Source organism: Notechis scutatus, chromosome 1, assembly GCF_049901735.1.
Source record: "Notechis scutatus isolate UNSWTSFEM ecotype Mainland chromosome 1, rNotScu1.2, whole genome shotgun sequence".
NCBI classification, from domain to species: domain Eukaryota; kingdom Metazoa; phylum Chordata; class Lepidosauria; order Squamata; family Elapidae; genus Notechis; species Notechis scutatus.
In genome coordinates this window covers 322,715,985-322,740,284 of record NC_142009.1, presented here as the reverse complement: position 1 = coordinate 322,740,284, position 24,300 = coordinate 322,715,985, and the positions used below count along the sequence as shown (strand labels likewise).

General features: G+C 41.8%; 2 protein-coding genes across 6 annotated transcripts in view; one reads left to right on the top strand and one right to left on the bottom strand.

Moving 5' to 3' along the window:
• The first annotated feature begins 4,859 nt into the window (after nucleotides 1-4,859).
• CHERP (calcium homeostasis endoplasmic reticulum protein) lies at nucleotides 4,860-21,249 on the top strand. Of its 2 annotated transcripts, XM_026670920.2 has the most exons (18): nucleotides 4,860-4,976; nucleotides 7,654-7,827; nucleotides 8,696-8,877; nucleotides 9,458-9,595; nucleotides 10,446-10,597; nucleotides 11,217-11,328; nucleotides 11,425-11,514; nucleotides 13,521-13,761; nucleotides 14,223-14,401; nucleotides 14,548-14,977; nucleotides 15,864-16,102; nucleotides 16,397-16,530; nucleotides 17,110-17,196; nucleotides 17,670-17,819; nucleotides 18,804-18,914; nucleotides 19,145-19,239; nucleotides 19,951-20,136; nucleotides 20,668-21,249. In XM_026670920.2, the coding sequence occupies exons 1-18, from the start codon at nucleotides 4,937-4,939 to the stop codon at nucleotides 20,670-20,672; spliced, it is 2,745 nt and encodes a 914-aa protein (XP_026526705.2). In that variant the 5' UTR covers nucleotides 4,860-4,936; the 3' UTR covers nucleotides 20,673-21,249. The 2 variants fall into 2 exon arrangements, with proteins under 2 accessions (XP_026526705.2, XP_026526704.2); XM_026670919.2 differs by having other exon boundaries at nucleotides 11,217-11,514.
• Nucleotides 21,236-24,300, bottom strand: part of C1H19orf44 (chromosome 1 C19orf44 homolog) — a 7,709-nt gene continuing 4,644 nt past the window's right edge. For all 4 annotated transcript variants that reach the window (XM_026670922.2, XM_087952518.1, XM_087952517.1 and 1 more), the window contains 3 exons: nucleotides 24,204-24,299; nucleotides 23,680-23,846; nucleotides 21,236-21,650 (listed from right to left, as the gene is read on the bottom strand). In XM_026670922.2, coding sequence (XP_026526707.1) covers nucleotides 21,567-21,650; nucleotides 23,680-23,846; nucleotides 24,204-24,299 — 347 coding nt within the window. In that variant the 3' untranslated portion in view covers nucleotides 21,236-21,566. The remainder of the gene's footprint in view (nucleotides 21,651-23,679; nucleotides 23,847-24,203; nucleotide 24,300) is intronic.

Here is a 24,300-nt window from a genome sequence, read left to right as displayed (position 1 = left end):
TGTGGGTTATGAGGCCAACCATAGATCGTTTAGATTCTGGGATCAAGGCACAGCTCATGTTTATTGCAGTGCTAATGCAAAAAAATTTGAGCACGTTGGATGGGATAAACTGGAACAAGAATCCAGCAATGATATTATTATTGACACCCAAATAGTCCCTAAAGATGATATCAGTAAACAACAAATAGCCATTAAAGGGGAAGCACAGGAGGAAGTAGGAGAACAGGCACAGGAAGAAATTAGAAGAACAGAAGCAGGTGGCACAGGAAAGTCCACCAGTAAGCCCTGTATTACCAAGACGTTCAACCCGAGTAACACGACCACCTGATAGATATCAGGCTAGTGTTGTATGCCAAGTGAATACAGTTCCAAGTAATTATAGTGAACTAAAACTGTTATCCTGCTAAGGATCAGGCTGCTTGGCAGAAAGCAATGGATAAGGAACTGGAATCATTAAAAAGACTGGAGGTATATGAAAACGTTAAGTTACCACCAGGTAAACATGCTATAGGATGTAAATGGATATATAAATTGAAGACAGGTGTAGATGGGACTGTTACCCATAAAGCCAGGTTAGTAGCACAAGGGTTCAATCAGACAGCAAATGACTATGATGAGGTGTTTGCTCCTAGTCTGAAGGCTACTACATTAAGGGCAGCATTAGTGTGGGCAGCTAAGGAGAAATACATTGTAAATCATTTGGATGTAGAGACAGCATATCTGCATGCACCGTTGCAACACACTATATATTTAAAGAAACCTTTAGGTCTCAAAAATGATAATACTGATAAAACAACTGATTGCTGGAAATTGAAAAAGAGTCTTTATGGTTTGAAGCAATCAGGATATGAGTGGAACCAATGTATAGTTAAAGAATTAACTAAGATAGGTTTTGTAGCTGGCATGGCTGATCCATGTTTGTTTAAAAGAGAAAGTAATGGTGTAATTTCATTATTGTTATTATTTATTGATGACATAGCATTAATCACCAAAACTGAACAAGAAGCTACTGAGATAATTTCAATATTGCAAAAGAAATTTAAGACAAAACAGTTAGGAGAAATCAAACAATATCTTGGTTTAAAGATAGATAGAACTAGGGGAGGATAACAAAATCTCACAAGCAGATAAAATTAACCAATTACTAAAAAGTTTTAAAATGGAACTTTGTAAACCGGCTAAGACACCAATGAGCCAGGAGTTTAGCCATAGTGATGTTCAAAGTCCTATTTTTGATAAGAACATTTATCAGTCCTTGATTGGTAGTTTATCTTATCTCAGTAATTGGTCAAGGCCAGATATTGCATACAGTGTTAATCAATTAGCGAGATTTAACGCTGAGCCAATTGAAAGGCACTGGCAAGCTGCTAAACATGTGTTAAGATACCTGAAACAAACAATGCATTATGTGTTGTATTTGGAGCCAAAAGATGAACTGAATTTAACTGCATATGCTGATGCAAGTTTTGCTACAGACATAAATACACGAAAATCTACATCAGGTACTGCTGTATTATTGGGAAAAGCATTGATTGGATGGAGATCTATTAGACAGAAACATCTAAGTTTGTCAACAATGGAGGCTGAATTCTCATGTTTGTCTTTATTATGTACAGATTTAGTTTTGTATAAGCAATTATTAACTGATATGGGAATTGATGTAAAAGATCCTATTGTTTACGAAGATAACCAATCAGCAATACAGATGGCTTCAAATATTGCTTTTAAAACAAGAACGAAACACACAGATTTAAGATATTTAAATGTGAGACAATGTGTGCAAAGTAAGATGATTAAGCTAGAATACTGTATGTTAGAAAACAATATAGCAGATCATTTTACAAAAACCCAAGGCTCTATAAAGCATAAGGCTAGCTGTGAAGATTATGGACTTAGAATGTAAGGTTGTATATATTATCTTACCCAAAAGGGGAGAATGTTAGGAATATAAGTCACCTAACAGGTATTTGGGTTAGAAATATATAAACCAGAATAAACATTTTAGTACTATGTCTTTAAGACATTGCAAAAACTGCAATTAGGTGTGGTTTCTCAAACGGCCATAAGATGGAGCCAGAAACCTGGTTTGTTTAGTCTGAATCTCAGAAGAGAGTGTGAGTGTATCTCTGTTTCCTTCTGTTGGAAAGTATTGCCGTTGCTCCATTTCTTCCAATTGACGGATATTACTGGATTTAATGTAAGTCTGATACTGAACTGTTTTTTGACACCGGACTTTGATATTTGGATTATCCCTGGATTGAAAAACTGACTGATTTACCTGTGAATGACTTTTGGACTGCTTATCTTGAACTTTGCTTAAACTGTCTGGAAGTAAAAACCTACATTTACTGTACAGTGTATCTGTGTTCTGTGTGTGTATTATTCAAACACTACTCTCAAATACGTCTCCCTGTATGCGCTCATTCTCCTAACGGGGAATTACCTTAACACATCCCCATGGTCACGTGATTTACATTAGGGTTCACATTTATGACAGTTGCATTGTCCCAGGGTCATGTGATTCTCTTTTGTGACCTTCTGACAAACAAAGTCAATGGGGAAGCCATATTCACGTAACAACCATGTTCCTAATTTAACAATTGCAAGTGATTCATTTAACAAATGTGGCAAGAGAAGCTGTAAAATGGGGCAAAATTTACTTAACAAATTTCTCAGCACATAAATTCTGGGCTCAATTGTGATCGTAAGTTGAAGACTAACTATAGTATATAAGTCTTAAGTGCTATTGCAATATCCCCTGCCTGCTACTTGATGTTACCGGCATTTTTTGTTCTCTTGTTAAAAATAAATTGTATCTTCAGAGGGTAGGAAAGGGCAGGACAATGTTGATTTTGAGGGGGAAATCATCTGGAGTGGGAGCCAAACCTAAAACAACACTGAAGAGAACAGTGACAACAGCAGGCCTTCCCATCAAGGCCTATTGGTTGTGTAAACAACTTGAAAGCTTTCCTCTGACCATTACTGGCCTCCATCCGCAAACAGAGTCCATCTGAGAGCAAGAATGCCCATTTGGCTAGGTGATTATGAAAGAAAAAGCAAGCAACCTTACAGACACATCTTCCTGATCTTGTTACTGCAGATCCCACCAGTCCATAATCCAAACTTCCACTTTAAAAAAAAAAAAAAAAGTTGGTGCAAAGATATTGCTGAAATGAAATTGTTTAACACGACAGAAAATTAATTAGGTTTTCTTGGCTCTGTGAGTGAAATGAGCAGTTTCCAAATTTTATAATGTGTAGATAAGACATTCTTTTCCTGGTCACATCTACTGGACACCCCACCCCAAGCAGGGAGGCAGGGAATGTTGCAGGTCCCCTCTCCTAAGAAGGTCCGTCTGGTGGGACCCAGAATAAGAGCCTTCGTGGTGGCTCCCTCCCTCTGGATTGGAACATCCCTGTGGAGAGTAGATTGGCCCCTATTCTGACACAATTAAAATAGGGATAAGAATAGAACAGAATAGAACAAGCAATGGCAATGGCACTTATAAAGTGCTTCACAGGCCTCTTTACAACCCTCTCTAGGCAGTTTAAAGTCAGCACATTGCCCCCAACAATCTGGGTCCTCATTTTACTGACTTTGGAAGGATGGAAGGCTGAGCCAACCTAGAATAGGAATAGGAATAGGAATAGGAATGGAATAGGAATAGAATAGAATAGAATTTGGAATAGGAATAGGAATGGAATAGGAATGGAATGGAATTTGGAATAGGAATAGGAATGGAATAGGAATGGAATGGAATAGGAATGGAATAGAATAGAATTAGGAATGGAATGGAATAGGAATGGAATAGAATAGAAATAGAATTAGGAATAGGAATGGAATAGGAATGGAATGGAATAGGAATGGAATAGAATAGAATTAGGAATAGGAATGGAATAGGAATGGAATGGAATAGAATAGAATTAGGAATAGGGATAGAATAGGAATAGGAATGGAATAGGAATGGAATAGAATAGAATTAGGAAAAGGAATAGAATAGGGATGGGATAGTATAGAATAGAATAGTAATAGTATAGGAATAGGAATAGCCTTTTTATTATCACTTTGCATGTACAGTAATCGGCATACATTAAAATGGAATTTCGTTGCATACAGCTCTCAAAAAGGGCCACCCTTTCCCAAGACCCTGAAGACCTATCTGGTTTTGCCAACTGAGGTGTGCGACGACACCCACCAAGTTCGTCAGATTGATCGATGGAGGGGAGGGGGGTAATTATTTTTTATGGTTTGTATATTGGGTTATTTTCGTAAGCCGCCCAGAGCCACCGACTCATTAAGCGGCCATACAAATATGTGTGCGCGTGTGTAAATAGCGTGCAAATAATTTCGTCTCACAAAAGGGATTCCGCCACATCTCTAGGCGGAAGTTGAAAATAACGGGTCGGAAGAAAGTTGCAATATTTGATCGCTCTGTTAAAAATGCACATTGCTCAAATCCCCTCGCTTCAGGGGTCCCCAAACTTGGCAACTTTAAGACTTGTGGACTTCAACTCCCAGAATTCTCCAGCCAGCTGGCTGGAGAATTCTGGGAGTTGAAGTCCACAAGTCTTAAAGTTGCCAAGTTTGGAGCCCTCAGCTTCAGGGCATCTCGCGAGGCGTTCCAGCAGCCTCTTTCTATGAATGAAAGCGGCGATTTTCGCCTCTATCTGCGCGCTCGATCGGAAGCCACTTGATTGGCCCAGGCAAAAGCTCGTCGTTCGCGAGGCAAAACGTCTCCTTCCTCCCTCGAACGCTGGGGGGGAGGAGTCGGGATCTCCATGGCGACGAAGCCGTCAAGAGCGACCTCGAGCGAAGCATCGAGGAAGCGATGTCGTAAGCGGGGCTTCTTTTATGACAGAGGAGTGCTTGGCGGCTGGCGGGGCCTAGCGTGACCGAAGGCGCTCTTGAGTGGTTGTCCTCCCTTTCTTTTACCGCCATGGAGATGCCGCCCCCGCCCCTCCTGCCCCCGCCCGAAGGTGAGCCTCCTATGACCTCTCGGAGGGTGGTGGGCCACAAAGTCGGCGTGTCTGTCTGTCCGTCCGTCTGTGTGTGTGTGTGTAGTAAGCAGGGCAGCTTCGACTGTCCCCCAAACCTGGCCTGATAATGGGGAGGATGCTCCGTAACAACGTCACGGCTTTTGGCTTGTGGCAGAAACCGGGCTTTCAAAGGAGGTTAGGCGCTCCGCACATGCTCAGGCGCTCCGCACATGCTCAGGGGCCTTGAGGGACAGGTTCGGCCCAGTTTGACGGTGCTTGCCAAGGCCAAGAGGCTTCCCCAACCGAAAAATGTGGGAGGAACAATGTTTAACATAAGCCACATTAACCTTAGGGCCCCGCCCCCTTAACCTTTTCCCCTACCTTTCAAAAAACCGGTAACTCCGTGGGTTTTATGCCCACCCGCGCACCCGATGCAGCGCTGGCTGGATTGGCAGGTGCCGGCTGGCATGATGGAGGCGACCTGCTCGAGCAGAATACAAGAATAGTTCGGCACTTCTGAACCAGCTGCTTGGCTGCCTTTCCCTCCCCTTGGTAAAAGGGATAAGTAGTTTGAATGGTTCTCAGCTCTGCAAAGGTGCTAGAGGAGCCAACCCCTCATGGGTTGAAAGTAATCCGCATGTTTATTCCTATAAGAATGCCAGTCTCAAGGCTGATCAGAAAAGATCTAAAATACAAAATCTAAACCTAAAAAGTGTTCTCCATAAAAGGGGAAAGGAAGCAAGGAGGATAGAATCTGGAAGGTCATCTGTGAAGTAGACCACCATCATTTAGATTTTTTTTTTAAAAAAAATGACCCACTGGAGAATCAATCTGTCCGCGCTAGGAAGCACGCTGTCAGATTATGTAGGGTGGGGTTGCTGTTTTTTTGTACAATTGGTATCTGTTTCCTGTTTTATTTTGGTGATTACCCATAGCACTTTCTTAAGTCATGATTTATAGATTGGTGATTAAGTAGAGGTGATTTCTTAATTTATAAATTAAGCTGTGGGAGCTTCATCACTGGAAGCTTTCAAGAAGAGACTGGACCGCCATCTGTCAGAAATGGTGTAGGAAGGTTCTTCTGTGGGGTGGCGGTGGGGGTTGGACTAGATGACCTACAACAGTGGTCGCCAATCAGTGGGCCGCAGCCTACTGGTGGGCCGCAAGAAAATTTTGGTGGGCCGCAGAGAAATGTCACCCCCAGAGCACCCTTGCTTATCAATGGAGACCAAGTGGAGCAAGTGGCCAGTTTTAAGTTTCTAGGTGTTACCATAAAAGAGGACGTGACCTGGGGTGCTCACATTGCAGCACTGGTCAAAAGGGCCCAGCAGAAATTATACTACCTGAGACTTCTCAGAAAACAACAATTGAATGAAAAACTGCTGGTGACGTTCTACCGCTGCACCATAGAGAGCATTTTAACATACTGCACCTCTGTATGGTTTGCCAATTGCACAGTGGCAGATAGGACAGCACTCCAGAGGGTTAACGTCATTGCCCAGAAGATCACTGGTTGCCCTCTCCCCTCTTTGGAAGAGCTTTGTAGCTCCCGCTGCCTTAAGAAAGTTCAAAACATTCTTAAAGATCCATCTCATCCTGGGAACCCTTTTTTGAACTATTACCATTTGCAGACAGTACAAACTAATAAAAACAAGGACAAATAGGCTGAAAAACAGCTTCTATCCCAGGGCAGTAGCTCTTTTGAATTCTGCTGTGTAGTGCAGTGTTGGTGCGGTGTCGGGTTTTCCGTTCAATGTGTGGAGGGTGAAGGATGTGTGTTTGTGTTTATTTTCATGGTCATGATGTGCACTGAAGATGGTGTTTGATTTCATTGTACGAGGTGCAATGACAATAAACTAAACTAAACTAAACTAAACTAAACCCCCCAAAGCAATTAATCCAGGCTGCGCCGACCAGAAGATAAAGCTGCTGCGCTGCACACGTGGCCCGCGGGAACCCTCCCCACCCACTTACCCCTTACCTGGCAAACTTGCCTGCTAAGTTGCTATTTTTCCTTTTTTTTTCCCCCGACCATCAGCAGTTCTGCTGTGCCAGGAGATTTAGATTAGCTAGAAAACAGGAAAATGTTGGATTTCTTGCTTTCTAGCTAATCTTTAGATCCTTAAAAGCAGAGCCAAACCTCCTTTTGGACTAAAGGTTCTATTATTCAGTTGCAGACTCAGGTAGCCGATGGCAGAAACACAGATATCTAAGTGGATCTGTGATTCTGTGAGCAACTCAATCTGCCTGCCTGCTTTGCCTGATTTTGGGTAAAAGTTGCTCTTTTTTTATAAAAAATTCAATATGTACATAAATATAATATTTACATACAAGCCATTCCCAGCCAGTCACATGACCACCCACAAATTATGCCACGTCCAAGAACCGGTTGTTAAGAAATTTGAATCCCACCCCTGCCTCTTTGTGTGTGTGTGTGTGAGAGAGAGAGAGAGAGAGGGAGGGAGATTAGATCAGATCGATCTCTCTCTCCCACCAACGTCAGCAAGCAACTGTCAGTCAAAATTCATGTGGTCCCCGGGATTTAAAATTATGAGTTTGGTGGTCCCTGAGGTCCAAAAGGTTGGCGATCCCTGACCTACAAGGTCCTCCCAACTCTGTTAATAGTTAAAAATGCACAGTGATATCTTTTCTTACTCTTTCTCCTCCTTCCTCACAGATCAAGAACTACGCAATGTCATTGACAAACTGGCCCAGTTTGTGGCGCGGAATGGTCCTGAGTTTGAAAAGATGACAATGGAGAAGCAAAAGGAAAATCCTAAATTCTCATTTCTGTTTGGAGGAGATTTCTATGGTTATTACAAATATAAGCTGGCTCTGGAGCAGCAACAGTGTGAGTTAGGGAGGAGGGTGGTAAGAGAATTTGCTGTGGATAATATAAACTGTTCAAAACATACCATATGGTATCAGCAATGCTAAAAAGAGGATTGTTGTTTTTAGCCCCATTTTGCAAATAGAATGGGAAGTGTCTGAAGCTAAGAGACTATAAAATGGTTGTATTATTTGACTTCATTAGTTCTTGGGTTAGTTACATTGCCTGTCTTCTACACACTGAGATGCTCCATTATATTCTTGGGGATGACTGGTTTGAGCAGAAATTCACTGCAGCTCATCATTCAATTGAATTCTTAAGAGACCCATGAATTTTTTAAAAAAATATGTAGCATTCAAGCTAGGTGTATTCTAAGAGGCTAGATATTGTTGTCTTGGTTCTTTATTTGCTATGTATCTTAATTTCAAGAACTGCTTGAATTCCCCCCACTTTCTTTCTGAAATTTAAACAGTCTTTGGGATTGCTGAAGGTTGTAGAAAAGAACACGTATGTCACTTGCATATTTTGAAACTTGTTCCTGATCATTTTAGAGCAAAGCTGCTGCATACCTGTTAATATTTTAGCTGAAGGTCCCAATTTCTTTGGATAACTTCAGAATTACTTGTGCATAGAAATCATCAATAAGTAACTTTTGATGACTAGCCTTAGGTAGGGAAAAGGACTCGGGAATCCTCATTTCCAAAAAGCCATTTTTAAAAACCACTCTCCAGATCTTCACTTCTCCTAAAGAAAGCAGTTTCCTTTATCGGGATGAGAAATTTTCCACCAGCAACGTGCTGTTTGCAAAATGTTTGATAACTGGGGAAGAGAATATATGATCCAATATTCAGACATGGCTATCTTAGGCTTCTGTGCTCCTCCTTTACAGTATTGTGCAAGCAAGGTCAAGATATTGAGGCTGCCCCACCGATTCAGCCAATTCCCCAGCCACCTTTGGCTCCTGCTGCCCCTATTACCACTCCTCAGGGGACTCCTTCAATGGAGGAATTGATCCAGCAAAGCCAATGGAATCTCCAGCAGCAGGAGCAGCACCTCCTTGCCCTGCGACAGGTATGGATTTGACAAAAGTATTGTTGATCTTAGACTTTGGATTGGTTTGGGCAAGCCATCATAAATCATACCAATTGTTTTTATATAACTACATCAAAGTTGCAAGGTACTTGGCAAATATTGTATTTGCAGTGGAATATGCTGGTTATTTAAGAAAGATGTGAAAATGATTCATTCAGAAGTATTTTGCCCAATACATTTAGAATACAGGCTATTTCAGAGATACTGAAGAATTGTTACTGAGTATTGTCTTGTTTTTCTTAAACCCTCTGCAATGACTTTATTTGAAATATGGTCGCTGAATCTACTAAGAACCTGCTTTTCCTGTTTGGGTGGATTCTTGCTTTGTGATTTGGCTCTGGGCAGGTGTATTGTTTTATTTGAGGAAAAAAAGTATTTTTACAGTTCAAGCAGAGCAAATTGTAGCTTAAAAGAAGGACTGCCTCTGCCATAGATCATTAAATGTCAGAAGTGTTGCAGTCAAACATGATTTCGAAGTAGGAAAATTTGGAGTGACTGCTGAGTGGTGATTTTGGTTGTCCTTTTTAATTCTCTGGTTGTCCTCTTTAATTCTGCTTAGGAGCAAATCACCTCTGCAATAGCTGTGGGTATTGAGCAACAAATGCAGAAAGTCTTAGAGGAAACCCAGCTGGACATGAATGAGTTTGATAACTTGCTACAACCAATCATTGACACATGCACCAAAGATGCTATCTCCGTAAGTAATGGCAAAATCAGAGCAAAGTGGTATCTGGTACAAAGATAAAATGTTTGTTACATGTTTGAAGAAGACTCATGAAATGGTCATGAAATTCTTTGTAGATATTAGTAGGAGTTAGCAATCAAGTCTATCCATTCTGATTATTCTCTGGAGCAGTGTTTCTCCATCATAGCTTTAAGATAAGTGGAGTACTAACAATAGAACAATGAAGTGGATCTGTCTTGGTATATTGAGCAGATCTGGTATATCTACAAAACTGGAAAAGTTATAGAAAATTGAATTAAGGTTGAGAAACTACTACATTCAAATTGAAGTAGCACATGAAATTCTGATAGAAACTCTTTAGATAAAAAAGTCAATTCTTAAGTGAAGTATGAATCCATGTAATGATCTCCAATTATTTATTATAGCATAATTTCAATTGGTGATTTCTACTGTGAGGACTACTGTGACTGCTGTGTTGTCATGGGTTCATGATAGTTTGGACTGCAGAAATTGCTGCTGGTAAGCAATGCAGTCATACTTTACAATTGCATTGCTTAGGAACAGAAATCACAGTCCCAATAATCATAATCTTGATGGGGTCAAACTCATCATCGGTTTGAAGTCACACCACTCACAAGAGACCTGAGTCCAGTCCCCCTTGAATTCCATTGATTCTTATCTAGCACCAATTTCCCTTGACCATTAGTAGATCAGATTCTTGTGTATAGGAGCATGAAATAAATTTGTAATATTTTTTAACTCTGTTCCGGCTCCTGGGTTGGTTTATTTTGCACCTAATCTTTTTTATGAACCTGAACTTTTGTTTACTATCACATACTTTCACACTATTTTATGTTCTCAGGCTGGAAAGAACTGGATGTTCAGCAATGCCAAGTCTCCCCAGCATTGTGAACTAATGGCTGAGCATCTGCGCAATCAGATCACTGCCGAGGGAGCACATTTTGAACTGCGACTACATTTAATCTATCTGATTAACGATGTCCTCCACCATTGGTGAGAAGTGGTTCTTTCTGGGCCCATTCTTAGGTTCCCAGGGCAAAGGAATGGATGATGAATGCTTGCTCAGACCCACTTTGACAGATAGGTTCCAGGAGTTACTAATCTGCATGTTATATTGGCACTACAGAGAGTTTAAAGACATTAAGATCACAGGTATCAAACTTGCCGTGTCACATCACCATCATGTGACTTTTGCAATGTTTTTCCCATTCGCGGAGCTGGGGTGGGTGTGGCCTGCGCTTGACGCATCCGGGACGCCAGTTTGACACCCCTGACTTAGATAATTCTAGTAATCACTTGTAAAGCAATCCGAAATGGTAACCAAAACCCCTATTTTAAATACCAAATATTAAATAAAAATGTTTTGGCTGAAAAACTTGAGCAAATTTTGAAAAACAGGGAGCCAAGTATACATGAAATTGGCCCTTATTTGGAATATAGGTGTGGGTTTTTTAGCATCTTTATTAAGACTGCTTGACAGACATCTAGAGGAACCTAGGATGTAGTAAGCTTGTGTGTGACTTGAAATGCTTTAGATGTCCAGGTCAAGAACTCTACATACTTAAAATAATCTACTCCTCTAATGAAGCCCTTGTTCTTGCCTTGTTTTCAGCCAGCGGAAGCAACAACGTGATCTCCTGGCAGCCCTGCAAAAAGTGGTGGTGCCCATTTACTGCACTAGCTTCCTGGCTGTGGAGGAGGACAAACAACAGAAGATCGCCAGGGTGAGCAGCTCGGCTTTACTTCAGGGGCAGCCAAGAGCTTGCCTGAAGTCCGGCCTGCCAAGTAACAGCCTTTCTCTTCCTCTTGATTTCCCACAGCTCCTTCAGCTGTGGGAGAAAAATGGCTACTTTGATGAATCGATTATCCAGCAGCTCCAGAGTCCAGCCCTTGGACTCGGGCAGTATCAGGTAAGTCCTAGCACTAGATTTTAGCAAGGAAAGGCTTGGTAGAAAGGGTGCTGGGTTAGGTTTAATCTGAGCCAGCTGTTGACCTCAGGTCTATGATCTTTCTTTGCTAAAAAAAAAAAAAGCATCTTTTTTTATCTATAATGTAAGAAATGTTAATAGCCAGCTTGAAAAATTAAGTGGTGCTAGAGGATTTGGCGATAGGAGTGAATTCTTGGTGAAATTGCATTAAGGCAGCATATTGGTGCTCACTGCAGCTAACGCTCTGGATTTCTCACAGAAGTTAAACTCTAGGCAGCTACTGTACTCTGACTGTACATTAAGTAACCCAGTTTTATATACTGTGCTAGCCAATAACTCTCATGTCGTCAACCAAATTACATCTACTACTCACCTGAGCAAAACCTGCTATAATCTCTTAGGACTCATTGTGTCTCACAAAGAAAAACACATAACACATTTTTCAGAACATAGTTGTTGATAGGAGGGAACAGAAGTGGCTATGTAATAATTACATTGTGTAATATCACTAATTGAAAGGCCTGGGATACTGCACAGCTTTCTGCCAGATAGAATAACAGAGTTTGAAGGGACCTTGGAGGTCTTCTAGTCCAACCCCCTGCTCAAGCAGCAAATCCTATACCATTTCAGACCAATGGTTCTCCAGTCTCTTCTTAAAAACTTCCAGTGTTGGAGCATTCACAACCTCTGGAGGCAAGTTGTCCCACTGATTAATTGTTCTGTCAGGAAATGGCTGAAATCTTGTGCATAGACTTGAGATTTTTGTTAGAGATAAACCTGTTTCCTTTATTTCAACATACAGACCTGTAAGCTACATTTTTAAGAAATGGAATTAACTTAGTAACTGAACTAATCCCTTTTCATTTTTCCCAACCCAACGGATTGTTGGATACAAATTGCATGAAGTGGCTTGGAACTCCTTTTTACTGGTAGGATGCCTCTCCAGAAATAGAACAGAACCAAATTAATAGGGCAAAGGAGGTTTGCTAAAGAAGTACAAAAAGGAGGGCTACATCAGACGGGGGGTCTGTGGAGAAAAGCATGCTGTAATGCAGGGGTGTCCAACCTTGGCAACTTTAAGACTTGTGGACTTCAACTCCCAGAATTCCTCAGCCAGCAAAGCTGGCTGAGGAATTCTGGGAGTTGAAGTCCACAAGTCTTAAAGTTGCCAAGGTTGGACACCCCTGCTGTAATGTATCCTTAAGATGGAGGCTGTTGGAGATAGATTAGAATACTGTCGATTTCTCCATTTGAAGCCACCCTCCCTTGTCATATGACCTGGTGCAGAACATATGCAGCCTGACCTATGCTTCCGAGCACACGTGTAGGCAAATGCTCATGAGGGCAACACAGAAACACGCAAACAAATACGCAGTAGCTATTTCATTATGCAGAATAAAATGTTGGTGCTTGGACAGCTCTCTAGTAACAATCTTGTGTGTGCTTGCCCTTGATAAATGTAATAAGCTGGATTTCCAGGAGGGACAGAGTACATTCCAGAGGAATAAGAGCCAGCTCAGGCCAAATACTTTACGCAAGAGAAAAAGGGTGAAGACAGCCTGTCCTTAATGGTTCTCAGAGTATAGGTAGATAGTAGAGTGGTTAAGCTGGGCAAGATTCTAACTGTAGGTGTGGATCCATAAAGAATTTGGCTTGGAAGAGTCACCGTATATCTGTCTTAATTTTGGAATATAACATCAACCTTATTTCAATTTACAAGTACATTGAACTGAAAATTATAGTAGAGAGGCAAACTGGATTTAAGCAACAAATTAAGCTATCGAAATACTAAAACAAACTAACTGGGCTGAGTATGTTATACAAACCCAGGTGCTAGCTTGATAATTGATCTGATTATGGGGCATTGGGTGAAAAGAGCCATATGAGACGGAGCAAGATACTTAGCATTGGCAGGACTCTCAGTTATGATGCTGGTACTTGAAAACATCTTTCCTTTTCCAACCCTCTCTTCCCCTTTCCCTTGGCAGGCTACTCTGATCACAGAATATGCCAATGTTGTGCAGCCAATTCAGGTTGCGTTTCAGCAGCAGATTCAGAATTTGAAAACTCAGCATGAAGAGTTTGTCAGCAGCCTCACACAGCAGCAGCAGCAGCAGCAGCAACAGCCGCCGCCGCCGCCACAGATGCAAATCCCTCCGCTGGAAAGTGAGGTGAAACCAGCTCCTGCAGCCTTAGCTCCTCCTCCAGCTACTTCCATTGCGCAAGCAGGTACAGCAGATGACAAAAGAGTTTCTGTTCCTGCTGGGTCTCTAGAGAATGCCTTCTGATCCAGGGTTTCTCGGCCTTGGCAACTTGCAAAAGAGGCATGGATTTCCCCAGCCAAATTTGGGCCACATCTCTTCAAATTGCCAAGGTTTCTCAACACCGCTCAATCTTTGGTTTGGCTGTCTGAGAAGCTTGGGAATGCAGTGAGTGGGGCATTCTGAGTATTAATGACTAGACTTCATTAGATGGCACTATCCAGTAAAATCAACAGTGGTTACAGTGGAGCTGAAACTCCCCCAGCTGTCGCGGAGAGTACATCCGGTCTTCCCCAGCCTTTGAGACAATGTGCCCTGAGCAAAGGTTTGAGGCAGTGTCCTAACCTAAGCAATGGTCTCTGGGCTGATTTTATGCCATGCCCAGGGAAGAGGCTGCTGTCCTTTCTCACATTTGGGATTTGTTTTCAGATGAAGGGAAGGCTCCGCTGCCCCTTGCAGGCTCCACAGAATACGAAGCCACCGGAGCTGGGCCCCCTGATCCTGCTGCAGCTGGACCTCGTGGACCTGGGCCTCACGATCACATTCCTCCCAATAAGCCGCCCTGGTTTGATCAGCCGCATCCTGTCACACCTTGGGGCCAACAGCAGGTACTAGTAGAAGGTCTGGGAGGTATAAGAGTGGGAAGTCTTACCGGACGTGAAGATCCCTTGTGTGAAGCGGCATCTAGTTCAAGCTCTTGGTTTTCTGAGCAGCCCCCCCCAATCAACCTAACTCCGTGTCTTTCCTTCTGCAGCCCCCCGATCAACCTCCATTCCCACACCACCAGGGTCCTCCCCACTGTCCTCCATGGAGCAGTAACCACGAAGGGATGTGGAACGAACAGAGGGAGCCTGGCTGGAACAATCAGCGTGAAGCCCCCTGGAACAACCAACCAGACCCATCCTGGAATAATCAGTTTGAAGCCCCCTGGAACAACCAGCATGAGCAGCCGCCATGGGCCGGGGGCCAGAGAGAACCCCCTTTCCGTATGCAGCGCCCGCCTCACTTTAGAGGGCCTTTCCCCCCTCACCAGCAGCACCCTCAGTTCAATCAACCTCCTCATCCACATAACTTCAACCGCTTCCCACCTCGCTTCATGCAGGATGACTTTCCCCCACGGCATCCTTTTGAACGGCCTCCCTATCCCCATCGCTTTGACTACCCTCAGGGGGATTTCCCTCAGGGTGAGTGGATAGTAAGGCTGCGGAGAACAGGGGGGGTTATTCTAGTCTTGATTGCTATACTGGTATGGTATCCGGTTCCTGTCAGAAGGGATCCTTTAAAATTCTTTGCCTATTTGAGAAATCCTCAGTCTGCTCGCAAGCAGCGCATTCCGAAAAAGGAGGCATCTGCGTATTCCTACTTAAGATTCTGGAATATCTTTCCTGTAAAGTACGGCTTTTCTAAATGGATGCTTGTGGTCACTGGTTTTTCTACCCCCTTAAAACAAAACCAGGATCCTTTTCATCATTGCCAAGAATTGGTGCCCTTTGAAACTGATGGTTGCAAAATTTATAGCGTCTGAAGAAGTTTCAGCCTCAAAGGGGATAGGAAGGGCTCTTTTTTATTACTAAAGCCCAATCCACTTATCCGCTTGGCCTAGAATTTTGACGTCCAGGTATTTGCCTGAATCTGCTGGTCAGTGATTGTCCTGCACCAAGTAGATCGTCCTTTCTTCCCTGAACCTGGCTACATTCTCTGTCCTGGCATGAATTATTTCTTTACGGGTTAGCCGTTCTGATCCTTCTTTTTGTGCACCTTATTCGAAACAGGGCTTGTTGGAAAAGGCCCTTGAAATCCTGCAGGCGCTACTGGGGCAAGTTGAGTTTATAAGTCCTTGCCGAGGAAAGCTGGAAGTAGTCCTAGTTTAGCTAATCTTTGTGAGACAGTTTTGATGTAAGTTCAGGGAGACTGTATCTTCATTTTCTAACCTTGTTTTTGGACTTTTAAAAAAAGGGATACCTGTCTGTTTCTGTTCTCTGCCCTGCTCTTGTTATTTGTATAAGTCCCTTTTCAACAAGACTTGCCTTGAGTCATTTCAAGTGTTGAACTTCTCACATTCTTTTCCAGAAATTGGACCACCTCACCACCACCCTGGGCACCGCATGCCCCATCCTGGAATAAGTGAGCACCCTCCGTGGGGTGGGCCACAGCATCCTGACTTTGGACCTCCTCCCCATGGCTTCAATGGGCAGCCACCTCACATGCGCAGGCAGGGGCCACCTCACGTTAACCACGACGACCCCAGCCTGGTGCCAAACGTCCCTTACTTTGATCTTCCTGCTGGACTCATGGCTCCTCTTGTCAAAGTACGTGCTTTCAATAGTTGATTTGGGAACAACTGGATTATGGGCTCTCCAAGGAAAACTTGTGTATTGTCCACAAGCGTATGAATGTTTCTCCTGAATGGTTGCAGGAGAGGCAAGGTGTCTAGGCTGATAATTAATGTTAGGAACCTAGCTTCTTTTAACGCCAGGTAACTCGTTTCCATTTATGACTTCTTGCGGCAGTTCCCGAAAGTTTTATCTCTGCAAGGCATGTTTTTTTTAAGGGTCCAGTTTTCACAAGTGCCTCATTTGAGTCTGTGATTTTCTTCTTTTTAGCTGGAAGATCACGAGTACAAGCCTTTGGATCCCAAGGACATACGCCTGCCCCCTCCGATGCCTCCCAGTGAGAGATTATTGGCTGCAGTTGAAGCCTTTTATAGCCCCCCATCCCACGATAGGCCAAGAAACAGGTAAAAAAGATTGAGCTAGGCCTAAGTGTTCTCTGGATTCAGCAGTCTTCCTGATAATTTTGATTTCTGACTGCTCCAAATCTGAAGTTCTAGGCATTTTCAGATTATAGCAGGAAATGCCATGAATCTTCATCTTTACCGAGGTAGAGCCTGGTGAGGTCCAGAAGGGCCTTCTTTGCTTTTGCACCTGCCCTCTGGAACATCTTGAGCGCCTGGAGTCAGGTCTGCCCCAGTCCTCCTGACCTTCCTTAAGACCTGGCTCTGCCTAGTTGGCTTGGGGCTCTAAAGGAAAGACTTCATGTTGGAGGTGGCTCCATAGATTAATATCAGATCCCACCTCCCCTCCACCCATCCTGCTTTCTCCCCCTCCCCACCTTTTAGCTATCCTATTTTGTGTTTTATATTTTTTATAGTTTTGTAGCATTCTATTTATATAGTTTTATATTTAAATACTGTAATTCACCCAGAGTTACCCTGTGGTGTAAGATGACCAGCCAATACATTTGATCAACCAAACACTCAGGCAAACTGATTTCTCTCTCTCCCGCTCCCCTTTTCCTCCTTGTTTTCTTATTTCAGTGAGGGCTGGGAGCAGAATGGACTGTATGAGTTCTTTAGAGCAAAGATGCGAGCCCGGCGCCGCAAAGGGCAAGAGAAAAGAAACAGGTAGCGGTTTCATTCATGTTATCCCAGTGAAAGTAACAAAACCTCATAGGCAAAGTTGAATTTTTAGTACTGTCAAGTCAGTATAGTACTGTGTTGTATATATGTGAGGCATAAATGTGGAACAGAAAAGTTCTGTTTTTGCATGGGTCTAAATGTACTTATAGATAGGCTGAATGCATCTCAATCAAACACTTTCTCAAATATAAATGTGACCTTACTTTAGGCTGGCAAACACTTGGCATGTAAGCCCATCCCATATTAACAAAGTTTACAGGATTGTGAAAGGTATCACATATTTCACCTTGTGAAGCTATTTTTTTTAATTTTGGCCTGGCTATGAATGTGCATCAGGACTGGATCGTATTTTAAATTCAGATTCACTTTCGGCATTCATATTGCTAGATACTCCTGCACACTGCTTTTTCAGTTATCAATTAAAGACGTATTTTTATTTCCTCCTTTTTCTGGTGCAGTGGCCCCTCACAATCCCGCAGCAGGTCTAAAAGCAGAGGACGGTCTTCTTCCCGCTCCAATTCAAGGTCTTCAAAATCCTCTGGCTCTTATTCAAGGTCTCGCTCTCGATCCTGCTCCAGATCAAGGTCCTACTCCCGGTCTCAGTCCAGGTGAACAAAATGGGGAGGAAACTAGGTTTAGAAAAAGACGGTTGGGAAGATTTTTCTACTTGGCTAGCGATTGTACTGTTTTGTACTGTCTCCTAAGAAACTTGAACGTTATTGTTGGAAAACTACAGAAGTTGTGTTTGTATATAAGTCATAGCTCTTGTGTTTTCCTTTGGAAGTTTTTTTTTTTTTTGCTTTAAAACTTCATGCTAATGTAACAGATAACTTTCCATGTTTTGGAGGATACTGTAGGACAAGGGATGGCGGAATTGGGCCAGAGTGAAAATGGGGATCAGCCTAGAATCCCTACTGCAGGGGTGTCAAACTCAAGGCCCACAGGCCAGATCTGGCCATCGGGGTGCTTAGATCTGGCCTGCAGGGCTACCCTGGGAAAAGTGAAGGACTGGCCCCCGGTGCCTCTGCCAGCGAAACGGAGCTCGGGAGGTCCCTCCCAAGCTCTGTTATCTCTGGCAGAGGGTTGCAAGAGGCCGTCACAGTGAAAAATGGAGCTCGGGAGGCTGTTTTCACTGGCAATGTGCTTGGGCCACCACAGGCACACACACACCCCGACACAAGTGGCATTGAGCTGGCCACACACACCCACCTCCCCAAGGTCAAATATAATCCTGATGCAGCCCTCAATGAAATGTAGTTTGACGCACCTGCCCTAAAGCCACAAGGGAACTAGGTCCAGCCCCCTTCGCCCCCCACTTGACTATTGTTGGCCCTTATCTAACCAGAATCAGGTGCCAGATTGTTAGTTGAGAAGATTCCTGTTCGTATTCTTTTTAGGAACAAATCAGCTTCATTGAACCTTTAGGTGTGGATCTGGTTTTTCACGCCTGACAGCCTTCTGATTACTTCCCTACTATCAGTCAACGGTTCCAATGCTTTCCCAAGGCCTTTTCTTATTGGTAGGGAGGAATCAGGAAACATACAATGTATGTCTATGGAATGGAACTAATTTTCACCTGTATTATTTTGTAGGAGTAGGAGCAGATCCCGCTCTTCACGAAGTCGCTCCCGCTCCAGGTCCCGATCAAAATCCTACTCCCCTAGTAGGCGGCGGCGATCTCGATCTCGCAGTCAAACACCTCCGTAAGATTTGACTTGTTTATTCTGCAAGGATTTTGGTCAGAGGGGGGCAAAAGGCTGAAAAGTTTGAGGAACTATCTAACACAGTAGTTAAAACTATATTTAAAAAAAAAAATCCTATGTAGATTCTTTGCTGTTGCCATCATTGCTGTCTTCGTTTAGTCATTCTTCAGCAAGTGTTAGCCAAGAATATATAAAATGTCTGATTTACTACATTCTGCTTACTGTTGTAGCTCTGCAGCTGGATTGGGCTCCAGCTCAGGACCTCCCATACCAGAATCCAGACTTGGAGAGGAGAATAAAGGACATCAGATGCTGGTGAAAATGGGTAAGAAAGACTGCTTATTTCTCTCTGACTGCATTATCTTCCATGCAATGTTCCAAATTTGTTCCCTGTATGGAGTAGTCACTGCTCACATGTGTCGAGTTCAGCTCCCAGATTTCTCGGCCAATGTACCTATTACTCATATGTGCAATGAACCTGGGGACTTCATGTCCAATCAAGTTGGGAACAGACGTGTGGAGAACCAAGATTTACACAACATGCTCAATCTTTAGCTGCAATTTTCAAATCTTTTGTAACTTGAAATTTTTAGTCATTGTAATTCAGTAAGAAAACAGCACATTATATTTGGTATGGGAGATTCCAACATGCTTAGGGGGTTGAATAGTTTGCATGTACAATTGACTCAAACATGGGTGAATCCAGGTCCACCTGAATCATTCCTTTGCACGTCAGGATTGGCTGCATTTTGCCAATAATCTAAATACATGGCAAAAATTGCAGTCTTATTACTCTTGCAAAAAGCCTAATCTTCCAAGCATTTTCCTAGCCTACTTTGTGAAATATTTATCCAGGGTCCTGAATCTACTTCTTTATACAGGATTTCCTCTGCTGGAAGAATTTTCCTGAGGCAGATCTGTACATGGAGTGAGCAAAATTGGTCTGGAATGACAGGAAGTGAACACATAGACATGCTTCTGTTGGTTGGCAATTGGAATATTTTTGTGTGGTTGATCATGCTATTCTGTTTTTCAGGATGGAGTGGATCTGGGGGCTTGGGTGCCAAGGAGCAAGGGATCCAAGACCCTATTAAAGGAGGGGATATCAGAGACAAATGGGATCAGTATAAGGGTGTGGGAGTATCCCTAGATGATCCCTATGAGAATTATCGCAGGAACAAAAGCTATTCCTTTATTGCTCGTATGAAGGCCAGAGACGAAAGTAAGTGCCTGGTTTTGCAGGTTAACAATAATCAGGACATAAACTTTTGGATAGTTTCCATCAGGTTAGCAAGCTTTTGGCTAAAAGGGAATTCTTGTTTTAGGAAGATGTGTTGGCTGCTTTTGTTACTGATGCTTAACAAGCAGCACAGCAAGTTGCTGCTGTGAACCATCTTTTGTCTTTTTGAATGTAGTGTATGCATATTTAAAAGAATAAAAAGGAAGTATCTACCTTTCTAAGAATAATGTTAAGTTCTTAATGTTTGGACTAAGCTTGGGTGCATTTGAAAGACGCCCAGTAACAATTGCATGCATTGAAATTGGGGGCAGTGCAAACAAATAGTAAATCTTTCCCTTTGGATTGGCTATATAAATTTGCAGCATGTGTAGTTATGCAAAATGTTTTGAAATCAAAACTTCATTTCAAATGTGAAACTTTTTAGTGCATAAGGGGCTAATCATTTCAGAAGCATTTTCAAGCTCCCTGATTCACAATTTAAATTTTTCTGACAATTATATTTTTCTTCTAAAGGCTAATGGTGTTTCAAGTGGAGGAAGCCAGATAGCTACCAAGTACTGGGCAAATGAATCAAGAATCTACTGTACATTCTAAATCCCCAAGATACCCCTCTGCAGCCATCACAGCTCCATCCAGAACAGAGGGCTTAACCACTCTAGTTACTTCTAGATGTTTAAGGATTTGTAACAAGAAAAAAATATTTAGGTCTTTTATATTTTTGTATATATCCTTTTAAGAAGAATTAAGAGGAGTGCTGTAGACTGACTCATCTGTAGCGCCATTGCATTTCCTTGCTTGTTTCAAAATACGAAGCATTTCTAGAAGCCCTGTCTGAAAACATCTTTTGTAACTGGATGCCCAAAGATCAGCAGTTCTAAGTGATCTAAAACTTGCTCTGAGCGAACTGAAAGAACCGTTTTCCTCAGTCTAGTAGAATTGTTCTTTCACAGCCATCCATTTTGACATAAGGTAGCAACTGTTGTAGACTGACTTACTATAGCTGTGAAATTTATTCATCTTTCAACTCCCTTGTCATGAGTCAGCTACCATCTTGTATTTACTGTTGCCTTCCAATAAAAACTTTTTTCTATATAAGGATGAGATTTATTAATAGGTGATGCAGCAACAGAATATGTTCTCAGTCTCATTTGATACTACTCATTGGATGTGGAGGAGAGTTGAGAGATTGACTTCTTCGATTTAAAGCACTGAATTGAATATTGCATAATTAGATCAAAATGCGGTAAAGACGAGTCATTCCCTTATCTCTGTTGAGGTTTCTCTTCAAAAATCCAGTTAAATGCATATTTCAAGTTGTGATTCCCAAGATTTGTGCTTGACTGAAGAAACAACTTTAGCTTCTTTCTAAAACTCTGGTTGCTGTCTGTTGGGCCTGAAAAGGACTAATGGGCCTAAGAAGCCATTTGTTCATATTCTTTCAGCTCTTGCAAGGCTTGTTCCATGGTCAGAGGCAGGGGCTTGTGCTGTTGAATATACTGCAAGAAACAAAGCCGGATAAAAACAAGATAATGAACCAAACCACTCCATGCCCACAGCTTTCTTTACTCTGACCATTACATAATTGGGGTACTTGGAATTATAAATTTTTCTAGAGGGAGATGTATTTTTTTAAAAAAGAAAATAAGAATTCTGCCAATCTTTAAAACTAAGATTGCAGCACTTTGAAACCACAAATACAACATTTATGAATCTAAGCAGGATCTAAAGTTATAACAACATAATGGGAAACTATCAATAACATTCTCGTTCTATAAATTATTCTATAAATTATTAATATCAGTATTTTTTTTAAAAAAAATAAGTGTAACAAAATGCCTTTGCACTGGAAAGATGTGTGTCAAAAGTGCCTTGCTGGATAGTACATTCGAAAGCTTCAGGTCAGTCATTTATCCCAACTCATTCTTAGAAGATAAGTTTGGCTAAGAAATTTGGGGATATTACCATTGTTCCTACAGGACACCAGCACATTGAATTGGAACCAGAAATTAATTTTTGACCCAATGAATATCATGTAAAAATAATTCAATATGAAACTACAACAGCCTAATTTCAGTTAGTCTCTATTGTACTAAGAAAGTTCCAAATTACCTCAGGGGCAGACACATGCATAATGTATTGCGGTAATCAAGGCAAGGAATTATCAAGGTACAGCCTGAAACCAAGTTCTATATTCCAGCAGTCCTGTAATTATCTTAAACTGTTAGAAGTACTATGTGCTAGTACACAGGACACCTGTCCCCATGGCTGGTATGGTTTGGTTTCATTTATTTGGCTGCAACTGGTGTAGGGCAAAACTGGTTAACCTCCCTCTTTCCGGAGATGGCAAATGGGATAATGGGGAGATCCCATATTGCCACCATGGGTTGCCAATCCCTAATCTAAAAATATACATTGAGGTGAACACTTTATTTTTCAAAACCTCTTTCAGAACTAAATAAATGTTTAGATCAGTTGTTTTTCAGCCTCAGACTTCATGCTGGCTCAGGAATTCTGAGAGTTTAAGTCCACACATCTTACAGTTGCTGGGGTTGAGAAACATTGACCTAAACAAACCACCTATTAAGAAAATGTCAGACCTCATCTAGTCCATTACTAGAACCAGAATTTTTATCCTGATCCTCAACACTAGCTTGGGCTTCCTACACACAACTCACTCACCACCATTAAGCAGACTACATTTAAGTGGCATTGTGCATGAACATAACTCTCCCTACATTTTTTTAAATAATACAGATGGTTTGTATAAAATAAAAGCAAACTTTAAACTACATTTGATTGAAGCAGCAGCCTTAGTTGCTACATATTAATGAACACTGGAATATGGAGACTACAAATGCAATGTAAAAAATGAACATTTTTTGTTAATATTAAATTGTTTGGAACAATTTAACACACATACCCTTTTCCTTTATTTTTTGTTTTGTTATATACCCAAACATAGTTTTATTTTTAACCAAACCAAAAAAGACATTGGAAGTAACTACGGAAAAGAAAGAATGGATTTAAAAAGCTTTCAGTTGTTTAAAATTTGTTTATAAGCTGAAATTTATCATTTAAAAATTGCAGCTATTGTTACTGAAGCTTGGCCTGTCAGCGATTCTCAAAAGCCAAAATAGAGGTTTTGTTTTATGACTGATGCGGCAACTGTTAATTCACCGAAATGATAGGCACTGTTAAAGAGGCATCTCTTTAATATATAAAACATTTCCCGTGCATGTCCTAAGTATAATATGTGGGATACACAAATCTTTAGCTCTCAAGAATAGATGATAGTGGCAGACTCTTTAAGTATCTGCAGCATTTACATTTTTATTTAAGACTCCATTTCTGGATCTTTAATGTCAGATTCAGAATGCAAGAATAAAACAATAAATTTATCTTTGAAAATAGCAATAGCACTTAGACATATACCGCTTTATAATGCTTTACAGCCCTCTAAGCTGTTGAAAAGCTGCAAAGTGGGTGTTTTTTAAGTGCACATAATCTAGGGATTGCAAAAATTACCATTTTGGCTTCTTCCAAGGTGTGATAGCGGTATTCCTCCTCTTCCAGCGATGCCACAAAGGAGGCATGAAGATGTCGATTGATCTCTATGGACTGCTGAATAAGCAGCAAGTTTTGTTTTAACATGTTATTCAAAGCAGAGATAGATGGATTGTACATCGACAGAGCTGCAGAAGGCAAAAAGATATAAGCATAAAAGCAGTTTGATCGTAGATATGCTTCAAATCTAAGGTGTTTTTGCTTTTGACAATCTTTACAGATGGGATCACCCCTTAGGGAGGAAATGTGTCTCAATGCAGTTCAGACTTTGCATGCATTGGCTCAGTTCCTGCTACCTTCTCTTAAAGAGGATTTCAGGTATAATTAGGGTGGCAGAATGCACCAGGTTGACAGATGAGGGTTTTTTAAATGAAGTTCATTTACGTTACAAATTAGTTAAATGACACTGGCCAATCAGGAAGAACGGTGACCGTTTTGTTCCATAAGGAGGTGCCTCTCTGTAAAGGGGTATGGAGAGGTATTACCTTCTATGGCTTCCATGTTCAATTTATGGCTGCTAATACTCGGAGCTTCAGCAGAGCTTTGCTGTACTGCATGGCCAACAACAGCAGGAACATCATC